This window comes from Carcharodon carcharias, chromosome 16 (assembly GCF_017639515.1).
Source record: "Carcharodon carcharias isolate sCarCar2 chromosome 16, sCarCar2.pri, whole genome shotgun sequence".
Taxonomy (NCBI): Eukaryota; Metazoa; Chordata; class Chondrichthyes; order Lamniformes; family Lamnidae; genus Carcharodon; species Carcharodon carcharias.
In genome coordinates, this window is record NC_054482.1 from 28,574,763 (window position 1) to 28,593,188 (window position 18,426).

General features: G+C 45.9%; 1 protein-coding gene across 5 annotated transcripts in view; it reads right to left on the reverse strand.

The window, feature by feature from the left end:
• Positions 1-18,426, reverse strand: part of LOC121289177 (pre-B-cell leukemia transcription factor 1-like) — a 549,225-nt gene that overhangs the window by 57,109 nt on the left and 473,690 nt on the right. The window contains exon 7 of one of the 5 annotated variants that reach the window (XM_041208358.1): positions 14,310-14,331. The exons of the other annotated variants lie outside the window; for them this stretch is intronic. Coding sequence (XP_041064292.1) covers positions 14,310-14,331 — 22 coding nt within the window. The remainder of the gene's footprint in view (positions 1-14,309; positions 14,332-18,426) is intronic. 5 annotated transcript variants of the gene reach the window in all.

Below are 18,426 nucleotides of genomic sequence, written 5' to 3' on the forward strand. Positions count from 1 at the left end.
GAAGAGAGCAGATGACACAACTGTGGTCAGCTGACTGGGAGACTCCACACAGCTCCCCCACTGAGCCCTAGAAAGAGCCGGAGGCATAGGAGTTGAGGGTCACTGTGACCTTCAGAGCCACTGGCATGGGGTGTCCACCCACACAGTCGGAGCTGATCTCAAGCCCGATCATATGACAAATGGGGGTCCTTTGAGAGGCGAAGACTCCTTTGGCATTGCCCCTCAGACATATTGAGGTAGTTGCATCGCTGCCCGTAAACCCTGGAAACTGGATAGTGGCATCTTCTGCGGCACCATCCGTCTTGAACTACCTGCTGGCCCTGGGCCCCTTGTGCCTGCACCTCTTCTCCCACAGGTCACTCCCCTGGAAGCTGCACAGGGACACGTGGCCTCCTCTCCCTTCTGCCCCTCTCTTCCTCCGCAGAGGAGGTGCCTCCAGCAGAGACCACAATTCCCATTACCAGGGTAACAGAAGGCAGTCTGATAGCTGGAAGGGTCCACACGGTCAAAATTCTCCAGGGGCCTTGGAGACACCAATAAGTCCTGAAATGAAGCCTGGAAATGCTAACAATGAAGACCCGAACAGAGATGAAGCTGTCAAATTCAAATAAGCAACCAGCTGCAAAATATCTCCTAAACTCCTCACTACTCACACTGGCAATGCTGCAGGCCCATTTTAACTCACCCTTGGATGAGGTTTCGTTAAAAGTAGGCTGCCCGTCTGCCTGTTTTGTCCTTGCGATGAGCGTGAAATCACACGGGCAGTGTAAAATTGTGAACAATTGCCTTTTTAATGGCTTTAAGTGGCCTTTTAATTGATTGTGGGTGCAGCTCAGACACCTCCGTGTGCCCACCTGAAGACTGCCCGCGAGTGGGATGACATTGTGATGCTCGCCCGACGTCATCTCACACTATTTCACGTCTGTTCAGGTTGGGCGCATACCCACCCGCAAGGCATGAAATTCTGCCCGTGGGATTGGAATGGGAATGAATAGACAGACCAGTGAAATGGGCAGGCACTAGGCAGTTGAAATTTAACACAGGGAAGTGTAAAGTGTGAAGGAATAGGACAGGCAATATAAACTAAATGGTATCATTCTAAAGAGGTTAGAGGTTGATAGATTGATTGATAGATCACCTACAATCAGGCAGCCTGTTTGATTGGCACCCGTTCCACAAACATTCACTCCCTCCACCACCGACGCATATTGGCAGCAGTGTGTACCATCTACAAGATGCACTGCAGGAACTCACCAAGGCTCCTTTGACAGCATCTTCTAAACTCACCACCACTACCACCTAGAAGGACAAGGGCAGCAGACACATGGGAACACCACCAGCTGCAAGTTCCCCTCCAAGCCACACACCATCCTGTCTTGGAAAATATCCTCGTTCCTTCACTGTTCACCCACGAATATCCCACTTCTGACCTTAGGATGGAAGGCAGGTCACTGATGAAGCAGCTGAAGATGGTTGAGGTGAGGACACTACCCTGAGGAACTCCTGAAGTGATGTCCTGGAGCTGAGATGACTGACCTCCAACAACCACACCATCTTCCTTTGTGCTAGGTGTGACTCTGACCAGCAGAGAGTTTTCCCCCGATTCCCACTGACCAGTTTTGCTAGGGCTCCTTGATGCCACACTCGGTCAAATGCAGTCTTGATGTCAAAGGCAGTCAGTCTCATCTCACCTCGGGATTTCAGCTCTTTTGTCCATATTTGAACCAAGGCTGTAATGAGGTTAGGAGCTGAGTGGTCCTGGCAGAACCCAAACTGGGCATTAGTGAGCAGGTTATTGCTGAGTAATTGCTGCTTGACAGCACTGTTGATGACCCCCTTCCATTACTTTACTGGTGATGAGAGTAGATGATGTGGTGGCAATTGGCTGGATTGGATTTGTCCTGCTTTTTGTGGGCACGACATTTCAGAGCCATTTTCAATGTTATCAGTGTTGTAAATGTACTGCAACAGTTTTGCTAGAGGCAGAGTTAACTGTGGGGGCACTCATCAGCACTGCAACTGGGATATTGTCGGGGCTCATAGCTTTTACTGTATCCATTGCCTTCAGCCGTTCCTTGATTTCACGTCAAGTGAATCGAATTGGCTGAAGACTGACATCTGTGATGCTGGTGACCTCCAGAGGAGGCTGAGATAGATCATCCACTCAGCACTTCTGGCTGAAGGTTGTAGCAAATGCTTCAGCCTTATCTTTTGCACTGATGTGCTAGGCTCCCCCATCATTGAGGGTGGGGATATTTACGGAGGTTCCACCTCCAGCGAGTTGTTTAACTGTGCGCCACCATTCACAACTGGATGTGGCAGGACTGCAGAGCTTAGATCTGATCCATTGGTCTTGGTTCTGCTTCTGTTGTTTAGCATGTTGTGTTGCAAACTTAACAGGTTGGCATCTCACTTTGTTGTGTATCTGGCACAGTTCATACCTCATTGAATCAGGGTTAGTCACCTGCCTTGGTGCTAATGACGAAGTGAGGGATATACAAGTTGTGGCCGAAAACAATTCTGCACCTGTTGATGGCACACAGTGCCTCATGGATGCCCAGCTTTGAGCTGCTTGATCTGTTCTGATTCTACCCTATTTAGCATAATGGTAGTGACACACAACATGCTTTCCTCAGCGTGAAGGTGAGACTTTGTCTCAACAGGGCAGAAACACCTGGGACTCGGCGAGAATAAGATCAAAGCTAAAAGCAAAATACTGCGGATGCTGGAAATCTGAAACAAAAACAAAAATAGCTGGAAAAGATCAGCAGGTCTGACAGCATCTGCGGAGAGGAATACAGTTAACATTTCAAGACTCTTCATCAGGACTAAGGCAAAATAGAAATGAAATGAAATATAAGCTGGCTGAGGGGGGTGAGACAGGTAGACCTGGATAGAGGGCCAGTGATAGGTGGAGATTGCCAAAGATGTCATAGACAAAAGGACAAAGAGGTGTTGACGGGGTGATATTAGCTATAGAATGTACTAATGGTGACATTAAGGGTAGAAAGCAGGATGAGCAAGGTACAGATAGCCCTAGTGGGGGTGGGGTGGGGGGGGAAAGGGGTCGAAATGGGCTAAAAGGTAGAGATAAAACAATGAACGGAAATACATTTAAAAATAATAGAAATAGGTGGGGAAAAAAATATAAATATATATATATATATATATATATAATATAAATAAAAGATATATAAATTATTGGAAAAGGGGGGATCTGAAAGCAGGTGGGGATGGAGGAGAGAGTTCATGATCTAAAATTGTTGAACTCAATATTCAGTCCAGAAGGCTGTAAAGTTCCTAGTCAGAAGATGAGTTGCTGTTCCTCCAGTTTACGTTGATCTTCACTGGAACAATGCAGCAGGCCAAAGATGGACATGTGGGCATGAGAGCAGGGTGGAGTGTTGAAATGGCAAGCGACAGGGAGGTCTGGGTCATGCTTGCGGACAGACCGAAGGTGTTCCGCAAAGCGGTCACCCAGTCTGCATTTGGTTTCTCCAATGTAGAGGAAACCCCATTGGGAGCAGCGTATGCAGTAGACTAAATTGAGGGAAGTGCAAGTGAAGCGCTGCTTCACCTGAAAGGAGTGTTTGGGCCCTTGGACGGTGAGGAGGGGGGAAGTAAAGGGGCAGGTGTTGCACTTCTATGATTGCATGGGAAGGTGCCGTGAGAGGGGGTTGAGGTGTAGGGGGTGATGGAGGAGTGGACCAGGGTGTCCCAGAGGGAACAATCCCTGTGGAATGCTGCCAGGGTGGGTGAAGGGAAGATGTGTTTGGTGGTGGCAACATGCTGGAGTTGGCAGAATTGGTGGAGGATGATCCTTTGAATGCTGAGGCTGGGAGGGGTGATAAGTGAGGACAAGGAGGACCCTATCATGGTTCTGGGAGGGAGAGGAAGGTGTGAAGGCAGATGTGCAAGAGATGGGCCGGACACAGTTGAGGGCCCAGTCAACCACCATGGGGGGAAACCTCGGTTAAGGAAGAAGGAGGACATGTCAGAGGAACTGTTTCTGAAAGTGGCATCATCAGAACAGATGTGACGGAGGTGAGGGAACTGAGAGAATGGGATGGAGTCCTTACAGGAAGCGGGGTGTGAGGAGCTGTAGTCGAGGTAGCTGTGGGAGTCGGTAGGCTTGTAATAAATATTGGTGGACAGTCTATCACCAGAAATTGAGACAGAGAGGTCAAGGAAGGAAAGGGAATTGCCAGAGATGGACCATGTGAAAATGATGGAGGGGTGGAAATTGGAAGCAAAATTAATAAATTTTTCAGGTCCAGATGAGAGAATGAAGCAGCACCGAAGTAATCATCGATGTACTGGAGAAAGAGTTGTGGAAGGAGGCCCGGAGTAGGACTGGAGCAAGGAATGTTCCACACACCCCATAAAGAGACAGGCATAGCTGGGGTCCATGCGGGTACCCATAGCCACACCTTTTATTTGAGAGGAGTTTAAGGAGAAATTGTTCAGTGTGAGAACAAGTTCAGCCAGACAGAGGAGAGTAATGGTGGATGGGGATTGTTCAGGTCTCTGTTCAAGGAAGAAGTGGAGAGCCCTCAGATCATCCTGGTGGGGGATGGAGGTGTAGAGGGATTGGACGTCCATGGTGAAGAGGAGGTGGTTGGGGCCAGGGAACTGGAAATCGTTGATATGATGTAGGGCGTCAGAAGAATCGTGGATGTAGGTGGGAAGAGACTGGACAAGGGGAGAGAGAATAGAGTCAAGGTAGCAAGAAATGAGTTCCGTGGGGCAGGAACAGGCTGAGACGATTGGTCCGCCGGGACAGTTCTGTTTGTAGATTTTGGGTAGGAGGTAGAAGCGGGCCGTCCGAGCTTGGGAGACTATGAGGTTGGAAGCTGTGGAGGCAAGATCTCCAGAGGAAATGAGGTCAGTGACAGTCCTGGAAACAATAAGATCATGTAGGTTTTTCCCTCTTGTTGGTTCTCTCACCACCTGCCACAGGCTCAGTCTGGCTGGTATGTCCTTCAGCACTTGGCCAGTGGAGATGCTACTGAACCATTTTTGGTGATGGAAATTGGAGTCAGTGACCTTGCTTCTTCTAAGTGGTGTTCAACCTGAAGTAGTACTGATTCATCAGCTGAGCGGGTGGTATAGATGTGAGTTTCTTTGCCCATGTTTGACCTGATGCCACGAGACTTCATGGGGTCTGGTGTCGATGTTGAGGACTCCTAGGGCCACTCCCCCTGACTGTATACCACTGTGTTGCCACCGGTGGGACAGGACATACTCAGGGATGGTGATGGGGACATTATCTGTAAGGTTTGATTCTGTGAGGATGATTATGTCAGGCTGTTGCTTGACTAGTCTGTGAGACAGTTCTCCCAATTTGGACACATATCCCCAGATGTTAGTGAGGGAGAACTTGCAGGGTCGACCATGCTGGCTTTGTCATATCCAATCTGATGGCCGGGTCGGTGCTACATGGCCCATCTAGTTATATTCTCATTAGACCTTTATTGTAGCAGTTTGATACAACTGAGTGGCTTGCTATGCCATTGCAGAGGGAAGTTAAGAGTCAACCATGTTGTTTTGGGTTTGAGCTACATGTAGGCCAGACCAGGTAAGAATGGCAGAGTTCCCTTCCTAAAGAACATTCGTGAAGCAATTGGGTTTTTACCACAATCCGATGGTGTCATGGTAACCAGCGCTGACCCTTTTATTCCAGATTGATTTAACTGAGAGAATCAAATTCACAAACTGCAAAATTCAACATTGAACTGATGTCTCTAGATTATTAGTCCCATAACATAACCACACTGTTACCAGAGAAGCTGCGATTGTTCTCCTTATAGCAGAGCAGAAAAGGGTAAGAGCAGACTTAACAGAGCTGTTCAAAACATGAATGGTTTTGACGTAGTAAATAAAGAGAAACTGTTTCCGGCAGCATTAGGGTTGGTAACCAGGGGACACAGATCTAAACTGGCAGAAAAAAAACAGAGGCGACATGAAGCAGTTTTTACGTAGCGAGTTGTGATCTGGCGTGCACTGCCTGAAAGGGTGCTGCAAGCAGGTTTTCAAAAGTAACTTTCAACAGGGAATTGGATAAGTAACTGAACAGAAAGAAATTACGGGGCTCTGAGAAAAAACTGGAGAGTGGAACTGACTGGAGAGTTCTACTAAAGAGCTAGCACAGGCAGGATGGATCAAATGGCCTCATCCTGTGCTTGTTCTGTGATTCCCTGATTTTAAATACAATGCCTTATAGAGATGTGTACATATGTAGAGACATGTGTACATGGTGTACACAGAACCACCTAGTCTACTCTCACCATCCAGTTTGCTCCTTATAGCCTCCACTATCACACACTGCTGTATTCTCCTCACACTCTTAATTATTTGGTCCAAATAGTACTGTCCTATTCCCTTCCTAAAGCCTTTACTATCAGACCTAATCTTTTCCTAGTCTCTTGATCAGCCTCCACAACTTTTAATATCTCATCCAGTCTAATCCCACATCTGTGCTCGCTCCCCGTGACTTTTAATATTAAACTCAGCCAAATCCTGCCCTCCTTCACACTCCCCACAACCCTGTTCAATCTCATTCATCTGAGCACTCCCTATGCTCTTTAATATCCTACCCAATTTAATTTAACTCTCTCCCCATACTCTTTAATATCCTCCAGTCTATTGCCACTCATTTGCTCACCTCCCATATCCTTAATATTCCATCGAAACTAATACCCTCACCTGTTCACTCACCAGACAACTTAATACCTCATCCACTCCAATCCCACTCTTCTGCATACTCTTCAGAATATTACTAACCTACCCAGTCTAATCCCACTCTCCCACACACTCTCCATAACGTTTAATATCCCACCCAACTAATGCCATTCTCCTGCTCACTCCCCATAATTTTTAATACCCCAGCCAGTCTAATCCTACTCTCTTGTTTGCTTTCCATACACTTTAATACCTGAGCCAGACTGATCCTACTATTCTGCTCTCTTTCCATATCATTTAATATCCCACTGAGTCTAATCCCACTCTCCTATTCATTCCTCACATCCTTTAATGTCTCAGCTAATCGAATCCCACTATCCTACTAATGCCCCATAGCTTTTAGTATCCATCCCAGTCTGATCCCACATTCTCACTCACGCCTTATTCCCAGGATATCCCACCTGCTCTAATCATATTCTCTTCCTCACTCTCCATACACTTTAATATCGCACCCAGTCTAATCCCACTCTCCTGTTCACTTCCTATCCCATTAAATATCGCATTCAGTCTAATCCCGCTCTCCTGCTCACTTCTCATTTCCTTCAATATCATACCCAGTCTAATCCCACACTCCTGCTCACTTCCTATTCTTTTTAATGTCCTATTGACTTTAGTGACCACATACCCTCTGCTTCTCTCTAGTGTTTCATCTCTGAACATGTATATTGGACTCTTAGCCCCAGTTCTTATTTCCCAAATTTGCCATGTCTCCGCTTTGAACAGCAGAAAATTTGTCACACTCCCTCCAATTTGGTGGCATCAGCTGTAAAGGGTTAATAGTTATGTTAATTAGGCAATGATGTTAATGATGATGTAAGCATGATATCAGGGTCAGATGACCAAGAGACCCAAACAGAGCAAGACACAGAACAGATGAAAGCAAAATACTGTGGATGCTGAAAATCTAAAACAAAAACAGAAAATGCTGGAAAAACTCAGCAGGTCTGACAGCATCTGTGGAGAGAGAAACAGAGTTAACCCTGTTTAACTCTGTCAGAGCTGAAGAAGGGTCATATGGACTCAAAATGCTAACTCTGTTTCTCAAGATACAGAACAATCTGTGTCCAGAGAATAACGTACTTACCATAAGGTCTTGGACGTAAATGGTTATAAATAAATAGTTTTGAGAAAAACTTAATACTGGCTATCTCCAAGTAACTCCTTGAGTCAGTGAAACCTCACTGAGCCAGAAGACAATACAAGTAAAGGGCAACAAGCCAAGCCATTGCAGATATGATTTCCTCAAATCCCGAGTCTGGATCATTTATATTTATGTCATTAATAAGGCCTCATCCTAGGTTCCTGTGAAACAACACGCGCCACATCTTCATTCTGTTTCTACCTGCACAGATGCTGCCTGACCTGCTGAGTATTTCCAGCATTTATCTGTTTTTATTTCAGTTTTCCAGCATTTGCAGTATTCAACCTTCGTGCTCACTGCATCTCCAATTTTGAGAAACAATCTTTTAGCATTTGCTTTCTCATCCCCAGCCATCTCTCAATCCACTGCCCTTACTTCCATGTGCTACTAGCCTTGCCATCAGTCTCTGATGGGACTGAATCAATGCTTTTTTTGAAAATTCAAATGAACCACATCCCTATATTCTTTATCTATTCTCTCTCTTATTCTTCAGAAACATCAAGTAAGGATCATCAAGGATCAGCTGCCTCCAAGTGTGCTTTTTTGAGCTCATCTTAAACTCACATTTCTCCTGAGCACTGAATAATTTAATTCCATATTCTATACTATAGAGGGTAGGTTTGCAATTCAGCTACAAGGAAATGGAAGAAAATCGCCCATTGCCTGCCAACCTGGCTAAAGGCTTCCGGGGAGATGGTGGCGTAATGGTAATGTCACTGGGTTAGTAATCCAGGGAGCCAGGTGAATTCTCTGGGGACATGGCAGCTGGTGGAATTTAAATCCAATACGTAAAATCTGGAATTAAATGCTAGTCTCAGTGATACCGACCATGAAACTATCATTGATTCTCATTAAAAACCCATCTGGTTCACTAATACGCTTTAAGGAAGGAAATCTGCCAACCTTACCCGGTCGGGCCTACATGTGACTCCAGAACCACAGCAATGTGGTTGACTCTTAACTGTCCTCTGAAGCGACTGAGCAAGCCACTCAGTTCAAAGGGCTTTTAGGAATAGGCAACAAATGCTGGAAGGAAAGCAGAAAATGCTGGAAAAACTCAGCAGGTCTGACAGCATCTGTGGAGAGAGAAACAGAGCTAACGTTTCGAGTCTGTATGACTCTTCTTCAGGGCTACAGAGAAGTAAAAATGTGATGAAATTTATACTGTTTAAGGAAAGGTGGAGCAGGTGAAGCTGGATAGAAGACCAGCAATAGGTGGGGGATAAGGAGAGATTGACAAAGATGTCATGAACAAAAGGACAAAGGGAGTGTTAATGGTAATGTTAAAGGCTAAAGGAGTAGCTGATAGTGGCATAAAGGTAAGAAAGCAGAATGTGATACTGGCAAAACAGGGGTAAACATTCTGTGTGAAAGAACAACATGGAACAAGTAAAAGGTGGCCCTTGTGTGGGTGGGATGGAGGCAAGGGCTGTGTTGGGGGTAAAAAGATCGAAAATGGGATAAAAATGGGGGGATAAACAATGAATAAATGAATAAAAATAAAAATGAATATAAAATTAAAATAAGTGGATAAAAAAAGGAATTTTGAAAAAAGGAATAAAAAAGGGGTGAAGATGGAGAGACAGTTCATGGTCTGAAGTTGTTGAACTCAATGTTAAGTCCGGAAGGCTATAAAATGCCTAATTGGAAGATGAGGTGCTGTTCCTCCAGTTTACGTTGAGCTTCACTGGAACATTGCAGCAGGCCAAGGACGGATATGTCGGCATGATAGCAGGGTGGTGTGTTAAAATGGCAAGCGACAGGAAGGTCTGGGTCATGCTTGCGGACAGACCAAAGGTGTTCCACAAAGTGGTCACCCAGTCTGCATTTGGTCTCTCCAATGTAGAGGAGACCGCATTGGGAGCAGCAAATGCAGTAGACTGAATTGAAAGAGGTGCAAGTGAAACACTGCTTCACTCAAAAGGAGTGTTTGGGCCTTGGATGGTGAGGAGGGGGTAAGTAAAGGGGTAGGTGTTGCACCTTCTGCGATTGCATGGGAAGGTGGCGTGAAAGGGGGATGAGGTGTTGGGGGTGATGGAGGAGTGGACCAGGGTGTCCCAGAGGGAATGGTCCCTATGGAATGCTGAAGGGGTAGGTGGGTGAGGGGAAGATGTGTTTGGTGGTGGCATCATGCTGGAGTTGGCAGAAATGGTGGAGGATAATCCTTTGAATGCGGAGGCTGGTGGGGTGAAAAGCGAGGACAAGAGCGACCCTATCATGGTTCTGGGAGGGAAGGGAAGGGGCGAGGACAGAGGCGTGGGAGATGGGTCAGATGCAGTTGAGGGCCCTGACAACCATGGTGGGTGGGAAATCTCGGTTAAGGAAGAAGGAAGAAGTCAGAGGCCCCGTTTTGGAAAGTGGCATCGTCAGAAGAGATGCGACGGAGGCGAAGGAACTGAGAGAATGGGATGGAGTCCTCACAGGAAGCAGGGTGCTGGCCTTGCCAGTGACAGCCACATCCCATGAATGAGTTTTTAAAAATTTTCTTTCGCTCATCGCAATGCTTCTTATTCCTCCCCTATTCTCCAGCCATGGCCCTCCCAAAAAGTATTAACTCCAAGTACTTATTTGTCAATCCTGACCTGGATGTTAATAGACAATAGGTTCCTAATTAAGCAGGGAGCCTGTCCCCAGTTTTGTCTCCTTCCTTCTGCATTGATTAACAGACATTTCAGTTTGGCCTCCCTTACTGAGGCAATTTGGTCAGCACTGAACAAGAAATGATGATCTAGAAGATACGTTTGTGGAATATTTTCATGACCATTTTGTGGAGCAATACATTGTGGAACCAACTAGGGATAAAGCTGGAATTGCGTAATGAGGCAGGGTTAATTAGTAATCTAATAGTCAAAATTCCATTGAGAAATAGTGATCATATTACAATTGAATTCCATGTTAAATATGAAAGCAACATACTCCAATCGCAAACAAGAATCTTAAATTTAAACAAAGTTAATTACAGAGTTATGAGGGGTGAACTGGCTGAGATTGATTGGCTAAAGAGGCCAAAAGGTATGACGGTAAACAAAGTGTTAAACATTTAAAGGATCAAATCAACATGTTCAACCAAAATACATTTCATTGAAAAAACTCAGCAGGAAAGACCCATCCATGGCTCACTCAGGAAATTAAGGATAATATTAGATTAAAAGAAGGGGCTTACAATGTTACAAAGAATAGTAGCAAGTCTGAGGATTGGGAGTGCTTTAGAAACCAGCAACAGTGAAAAGTTGATAAAAAAGGAAAAAAAAAATGAGAGCAAGCTAGCCAGGAATATAAAAACAGATTGTAAGAGCTTTTACAAGTACTGTATATAAAAGGAAGAGAGTAGCTAAAGTAAATGTTCGTCTCTTAGAGGCAGAGACAGGAGAAATTAACATGCGGAATGAGGAAATAGCCGAGACATTGAACAATTATTTTGTGCCTGAGTTCACAGTAGACACAAGTTACATACCAGAAATAGGGGGTAACCTTGGAGCTAATAAAGTGAGGAAATTAAGGTAATTATTATCAGCAGAGAAAAAGTACTTGGAGAAACTTGGGGGGTGGGGAACAGTCACTCATTGTGATTTCCCTGAGAGTGGGCATGGAGCCAGGATCCCTATCCAATGAAAGGCAGCAGGCAGGCTCTTGAAGCTGGAGGCCTTCCAGTTTGAGAGGAGCAGCAGGCTGCAGCGGTGGGTAAGTAAATGAGAGGGCACTTCAACACGTCAGTGCTCTCTCACCAACCTTTTCAAAACTTAAAATAAAAAATGCTTCCTGCAGCCAGGTCATCACTGTGGAGTGTGGGGGCATTCCCCTACAGGGCAGCCTGTATGAACATATGTACATACGAATTAGGAGCAGGAGGAGGCCATTCGGCCCCTCGAGCCAGCTCTGCCATTTGATATAACCGTGGCTGATCTGAGTGTGGCCTTAACTCTATTTTCCTGCCTACCCTCTATGTCCTTTGATGCCCTTGTCAATCAAGAATCTATCTAACTCAGAACAGCTGACCTACCTACCTAATCCCATTTACCAACACTTGGCCCATAGCCTTGAATGTTATGACGTGCCAAGTGCTCATCCAGGTACTTTTTAAAGGATGTGAGGCAACCCGCCTCCACCACCCTCCCAGGCAACACATTCCAAACCATCACCACCCTCTGGGTAAAAAAGTTTTTCCTCACATTCCCCCTAAACCTCCTGCCTCTCACCTTGAACTTATGCCCCCTTCAACTAAGGGGAACAGCTGCTCCCTATTCTCCCTGTCCATGTCCCTCATAATCTTGTACACCTTAATAATATTTAGTGACCCTGCCTCCACTGCTCTCTGGGGAAAGGAATTCCACTTACTAACGGCCCTTTTAGAGAAAATAAATTATCCTCATCTCCATCTCAAATGGGAGATCCCTTATTTTTAAACTGTGTCCCCTTGTTCTAGTCTCTCCCACAAGGAGCATTCATCCTGTCAAGTCCCCTCAGGATCTTAGAAGTTTCAATAAGATCCCCTCTCATTCATCCAAACTCCAATGGATACAGGCCCAACCTGTCCAACCTTTCCTCATAAGGTAACCCCTTCATCCCAGGAATCAGCCAAGTGAACCTTCTCTGAACTGCTTCTAATGCAATTAGATCCTTTCTTAAGGAGACCAAAACTGTACACACTACTCTAGATGTGGTCTCACCCAATGCCCTGTGCAACTGCAGCAAAATGTCCCACATTTATATTCCATTCCCCTTGCAATAAACAAAAGCATTCTACTTGCCTTCCTAATAACTTGCTTCAGCTGTTCTTGCACCCATGCAGGCAGGGAGGGCCTCTCAGTCTGCCTGGAGTGCTGCCTCCACTCCCCCCAACCCCCTCCAACCTAAAAAATTCCAACTAGCCTCCTTTAATTGCCATTAACAAGGCTCTTAATGAGCCTAGCTGGCTATCTGGCTCATGGGGACGGGTAGCCCTGAGAGTTCTGAACCCTCTCTTGGCAGTGTGAGTGGGGTTGGGAAACTGGCACGCAGTCTGGCGCCTGTATTTTCCAGCCCTGTCTACCTCTGTTCCCACCGCTAGCGAGGCCCAAAAATTCTGCCCCAAGTCTTTCCCTAGTACGTGTCAAGGGGACTATCAACCCTGTGGTGGGGTAGTTGAAGGGTGCGAACAAACCCCCTCAGATCTGGCTGTGCCAGCCTTTGATGGCCCTGCCACAAGCCTCTCATCTTTGCCTGAAGCAGCCAACACATTCAGAACCCCAAAAGGGAACATTCACCATTTTCTTCTTACCATACCACTTAAACCGTTGGCAGCAAATGAGAGTAACGAAGAGCGGCACTGACCCAAAAACAAAACAAGCATCGCAAGGAACAAAAATCAGGAGAAATGAGCGAGAAACGCGCTCGGTAAACTTGCCCACATATAACCTACCTTCAAAAGGCCTACTTCAGCAGGCTCGGTCAAGGTCCCTTCCGTACCCATCTAAAATGTAGGATGTTTGTTCCGTGGGTCATCCCTCAGCTGACACCAGGAATTCCCAGTTCTAACATGAACATGGTAGTGAGGGCTCACCTTGGAACCCAAAGAAACGCTGGAGTAATCGATCATCTGTGGCTGCAAGTCTGACATCCGGGCCTCTGACAGCAAAGCCCCAGGGAAGAGTACCCTTGGCAGCTTGTGCCATCCAAACTTCCTGCTTTGCTACCTTACTTGGTCTTTCCCTGGTTTGCCGCAGCATCTCCCCAAAAGCCCTAATCAACTGTGCCCTCCCACCTCCCCATTCCTGCTCAGGTCAGTCCTCAGGTCCCAGTGTCCCAGGAATCTGAATTGTTCCTCAAGATTCCAACTACATATTTACTTGCTGCGTAAGTTCACTCGGCTGATCCCTGGGATGAAGGAGTTGTCCTATAAGGAAAGGTTGAGCAAGTTGGGCCTGTGCTCATTGGAGTTTAGAAGATTGAGAGGTGATCTTATTGTAACAGATAAGATCCTGAGGGGATTTGACAGGGTGGATACCAGGAGGATGCTGCCCTTGTGTTGGAATCTAGAACTAGGGGGGCACAGTTTCAAAATAAGGGGTCTCCCATTGAAGATGGAGATGGGCGAATACTCATCTCTCAAAGAGAATCTTTGGAATTCTCTCCCCCAGAGAGCAGTGGAGTCTGGGTCATTGAATATGTTCAAGGCTGAGTTAGACAGACTTTTGACCGACATGGGAGTAAGGGTTAATGGGGGGGATAGACATGAAAATGGGTTTAAGGCCACAACAGATCAGCCATCATATTATTGAAGGGGCAGAATGGTCTCCTCCTGCTCCTTTTTATTATGATCTTATGTTCAGTCTGGCTGCTCCTGCACCTGGGGTAGCCAATGTTGGTTGGATATATTCATAGGGGTTTCATCACATGACCTCCCCCCTCCTCTGCCAGGCTTCCGCCATTGGGCATTGGTCAACAGCACATTCAGTTCTGCTGTGTCCAGCCTTCATTCAAACATTGGAAAGCTTCTTTGCTCCCCCATTGGATCAACATTGACTGTCAATCAAACAGACTTGTTCCCTCATCTCCAGAATCTGGATAACCAGTAAACGGAAGTCTTTGAAGAAAATGGGACAAAAAAAAAACATACAGGTAATTTGTTTTCATGAACCTGTGATTTTTCTACCTTATTGTATTATTCAGGACATTCCTGCGGACTCCAGGACAATCTTGGAGAATTGGCATGCTAACTGTGCTAGCTAGCACCTGGCACTGGTAGCACAGCTGAGATGACCATCCTTAAGATCCTACTACTTAATCCATCCACACCAAACCATCTCCTACACGATTCCAATGAAGCCCAATGAAAGCTTGAGGGAGCGGCACCTCCTGTTTTGATTGTGTTCGCTGAATTGCATTGGCTCCCACTCAAACAACAGCTTGGTTTTAAAATTCTCATCCTTGTTATCAAATTCTTCCATGGCCTCTCTCTCCCTATCTCTGTAACCTCCTCCAGCTCCATGACCCTCCAAGATATCTGTACTCCTCTCAATCTGGCCTCCTGTACATCCCCAATTTTAGTCGCTCCACAGAGGGAAGCAGTGGCATAGTGGTACTGTCACTCAACTAGTAGACATTATTATCACTGGACAGAAACCCAGAGTAATGCTCTGGGGACCCAGGTTCAAAATCCCACCATAGCAGATGGTGAAATTTGAATTCAATAAAAAAAATCTGGAATTAAAGGTCTAATGATGACCATGAAGTCATTGTGGATTGTTGTAAAACCCATCTGGTTCACTAACATCCTCCTGGGAAGGAAATCTGCCGTCCTTACCTGGTCTGGCCTACCTGTGACTCCAGACCCACTGCAACATGGTTGACTCTTAAATGTCCTCTGACAGATTCAGCTCTCAAGAGTATTTAGGGATGGGCAATAAATTCTGGCCTAGCCAGTGATGCCCACATGCCATGAATGAATCAAAAAACCATCAGAGGCTGTGCCTTCAGCTGCCTAGGCCGAAAGCCCTGGAATTCCCACCCTACACTTCTCTGCCTCTCGACCTCACTTTCTTCCTTTAAGATATTCCTTAAAACCTCCCTCTTCCACAAAGCTTTTGGTTATCTGACCTAATATCTCTTTATAGGACTCAGTGTCATTATTTGTTTTAATAATGTTCCTCTGAAGCACCTTGGGGGCATTTCATTATGTTAAACGTGCTTTATAAATATTTGTTGTTATTGTTGTTGTTGGCACCTTGGAGCTGATTAATTAATTTCAACAACTTCAGATCGTAGACACAGCTGACGCTTTTTCCAGGCATCAGGTACTGATAATTGTTCTACTCTTACCAGTTACAGCTCCTCTAGACTCCGTTTTTGTTTCTGCATTTCCATTTCCTTTGGCCTTGCACCATCATCTCCTTTGTCATTTTTTCTCCTGCCTTCCACTCTATCACAGACCTTCCCTTTTATTCTTTCTGCCATTCCCCTTTTCCCTAAAGAAGAACATAAGAAATAGAAGCCGGAGTAGGCCATTCGGCCCCTCAAGACTGCTTCGCTATTCGAAACCATCATAGCTGAACTTTCACATCAACTCCACTTTCCCCGCACCACCCCGACCCCACACCCATCAATCGTTCTCAACCTCGAATGTATTCGACGATGGAGCATCCACAACGCTCTGGGGTGAAGAAATTTCTCCTCATCTCAGTCCGAAATGATTGGCCCCTTATCCTGAGAGTGCCCCAAGCCGCCTCTCAGCGTTCCTGTTTCTGGACGTGCTTAAAACCCTGTTGTACCTCTGGCCTTTTCCACCTGAAATAAATGCTGAGTAATCCCACCGATCTCTGTCTTTAATCCAGCTTTAAGTTCACAACCCTACTCCCCCACTCCATCCCCAGCACGACCCCGACCCCGTGCTGTTGAGGCTCTCCAGTCTCATCCAGAAGACCCCAATCGATGGCTAAGGGGCAGGGTGGCAGGTCTCTCATTTGGCCTTTAGCCAGACCCCTGCCTCACTCTGAAAGCCCAGCGCAAAGCCCCGACAGCCAGAAGAGTGCCAACCCATGCAAAGGGCCCAGGCCGGGACACCTGACCAGACTCCTCTCTGCTTTAAGTGCAGTGCACCTCCAGTAGCCTGCACCTCTGTCTGCATCCCACAGAGCTCAGAATGGAGAATCAGCTCTCTCCTCTATCCCCCTCACTCTTCAATCCCCTAAACCTGCTGTGTACCAGCAGCAACCCCCTCTCGGATGATCCGCAAGAGGGGGAGGGAGGAGAGGGACTGGGGGAAGGAGAGGGAAAAAGAGGGGGAGATGGGGGAGGGGAGGACATGAAAAGGGGTGGAACAAAAGGGAAGAGCAGGCAGGGAGCAGAGGAAGAGAAGAGTAGAAAAAGGGGAGTGGGAGGAGGGCATGGTATTACAATACTAGACGTCAACGCAGATGAATGCAGTGTATGAAATAAACAAGTGGTAATGAGGGTCCAACCCAATGATTTTCAACTGGAGTTCCCTGGACCTCAAGGGTTCCCTAAAGAGTTCCACACAATTTTCAAGTGTTTTAAAATTGTAGCATTTTTTTCAATTTTTGAAGATATTGCTGAAAAAAGAGATGTCTAAGTTTCTCGTCTTGCACGCATCAGGAACAAGGAGGAAAGCAGCAATTAATGCCCTTTTTCTTTTGTTCATAGGATGTGGATGTCACTGGCTGGGTCGGCATTTATTGCCCGTCCTTAATTGTCCTCGTTCAGAGGACATTTAAGGGTCAACCACCTTGCTGTGGGTCTGGAGTCACATATAGGGCAGACCTGATAATGGATAGAAGGTGGATTTTTACAACAATAGTTTTGTGGCCATCATTAAACTTTTAATTCCAGGTTTCTATTGAATCTCTCATGGTGGGATTTGAACCCAGGTCTCCAGAGCATTACCCTAGGTCACTGGAATACCAGTCCAGTGACAATCCCATAACACCACCATCTCTCCCATCTGTATGTGAAGAGAGTGCAGCTTGGTTGGCAAGTGACCATTGAGAATGCACCACTGACGGTGGCTGACAATTAACTGCCAAGTATTGTTTGAAATTTAAACCAGGCTTGGCAGTTAACTGCCAGTCACTATCAGTAATGCATTCTCCATGGCAACACTACTTGCCAACCAATCAGCACTCTCTTCACATACAGTATAAATTGTTATTTTCCCCTTATATTGGTTTTTAGCAAGTGTTCTGATGAGTGCAAGACGAAAAGCTTAGGCATGTCTTTTTTTTCAGCAATACTCAAGTTCCGTACTACCAGATAACTATTTTCACAATATATTGTTCTTACATTAATGAAAAGAATTCATTCATTCGCTCAATAGTTTTACTTTGCTTTCATTTTAGTTTTATAATATAGATATAGTTTGGGGGAGGAAGGAGGGAGGATTGGGGTTCCACAGAATTTCACAATATGTTATAGGATTCCTTAACCAAAAAAAGGTTGAAAACCATTGGCCTAACTCATCGTCATAGTAAGAAGGCTTTCAAAATCTCAAGGCATGTAAATGAATTGGTTGCCTTTTGTGCTGCTCTGCTGGAGTCAGGGTGCATAAGGAGGTCCTGGAGGTGTTCACACACCTTGGCCCTGAAATTCCTCCACTTGCAGTCTAAATGCAGACGTTCTCCTGTTTCAACTGAAGGGGGTAACACTCCCACTGAGAGGAAGTTCTCAGGTAGGTTTGTCAACTGTTGCCCACAGCGTGGCTTCAGGAGCCCTTTATGGTGTTGCCCTGGTAACTGGTCTACATCCCAGGAAGGCTGATCCACTGGTTTACCAGATATTGGTTGAACCAAGCTCTGAAACTTAACACCAGAACCCTGTCAATTTCATCTGTCAGTCAAAATCACCCAATCAGGTAGCAGGGTGTTGTCCAGGTTGATCCAGCAGATCATTGTCCATGGTCACTGCATCAGAGTGACAGCTCACAACACGGCAAATTATATTCCTACTGGATAAAAGTCAACACTTAAAAATAAACCTTTGTTAATGAGAATGCAGATTGTTGGTGTCAAGTCTGTACAGCTCGGTTGGAAGGTAAGGCCACACACACACATACA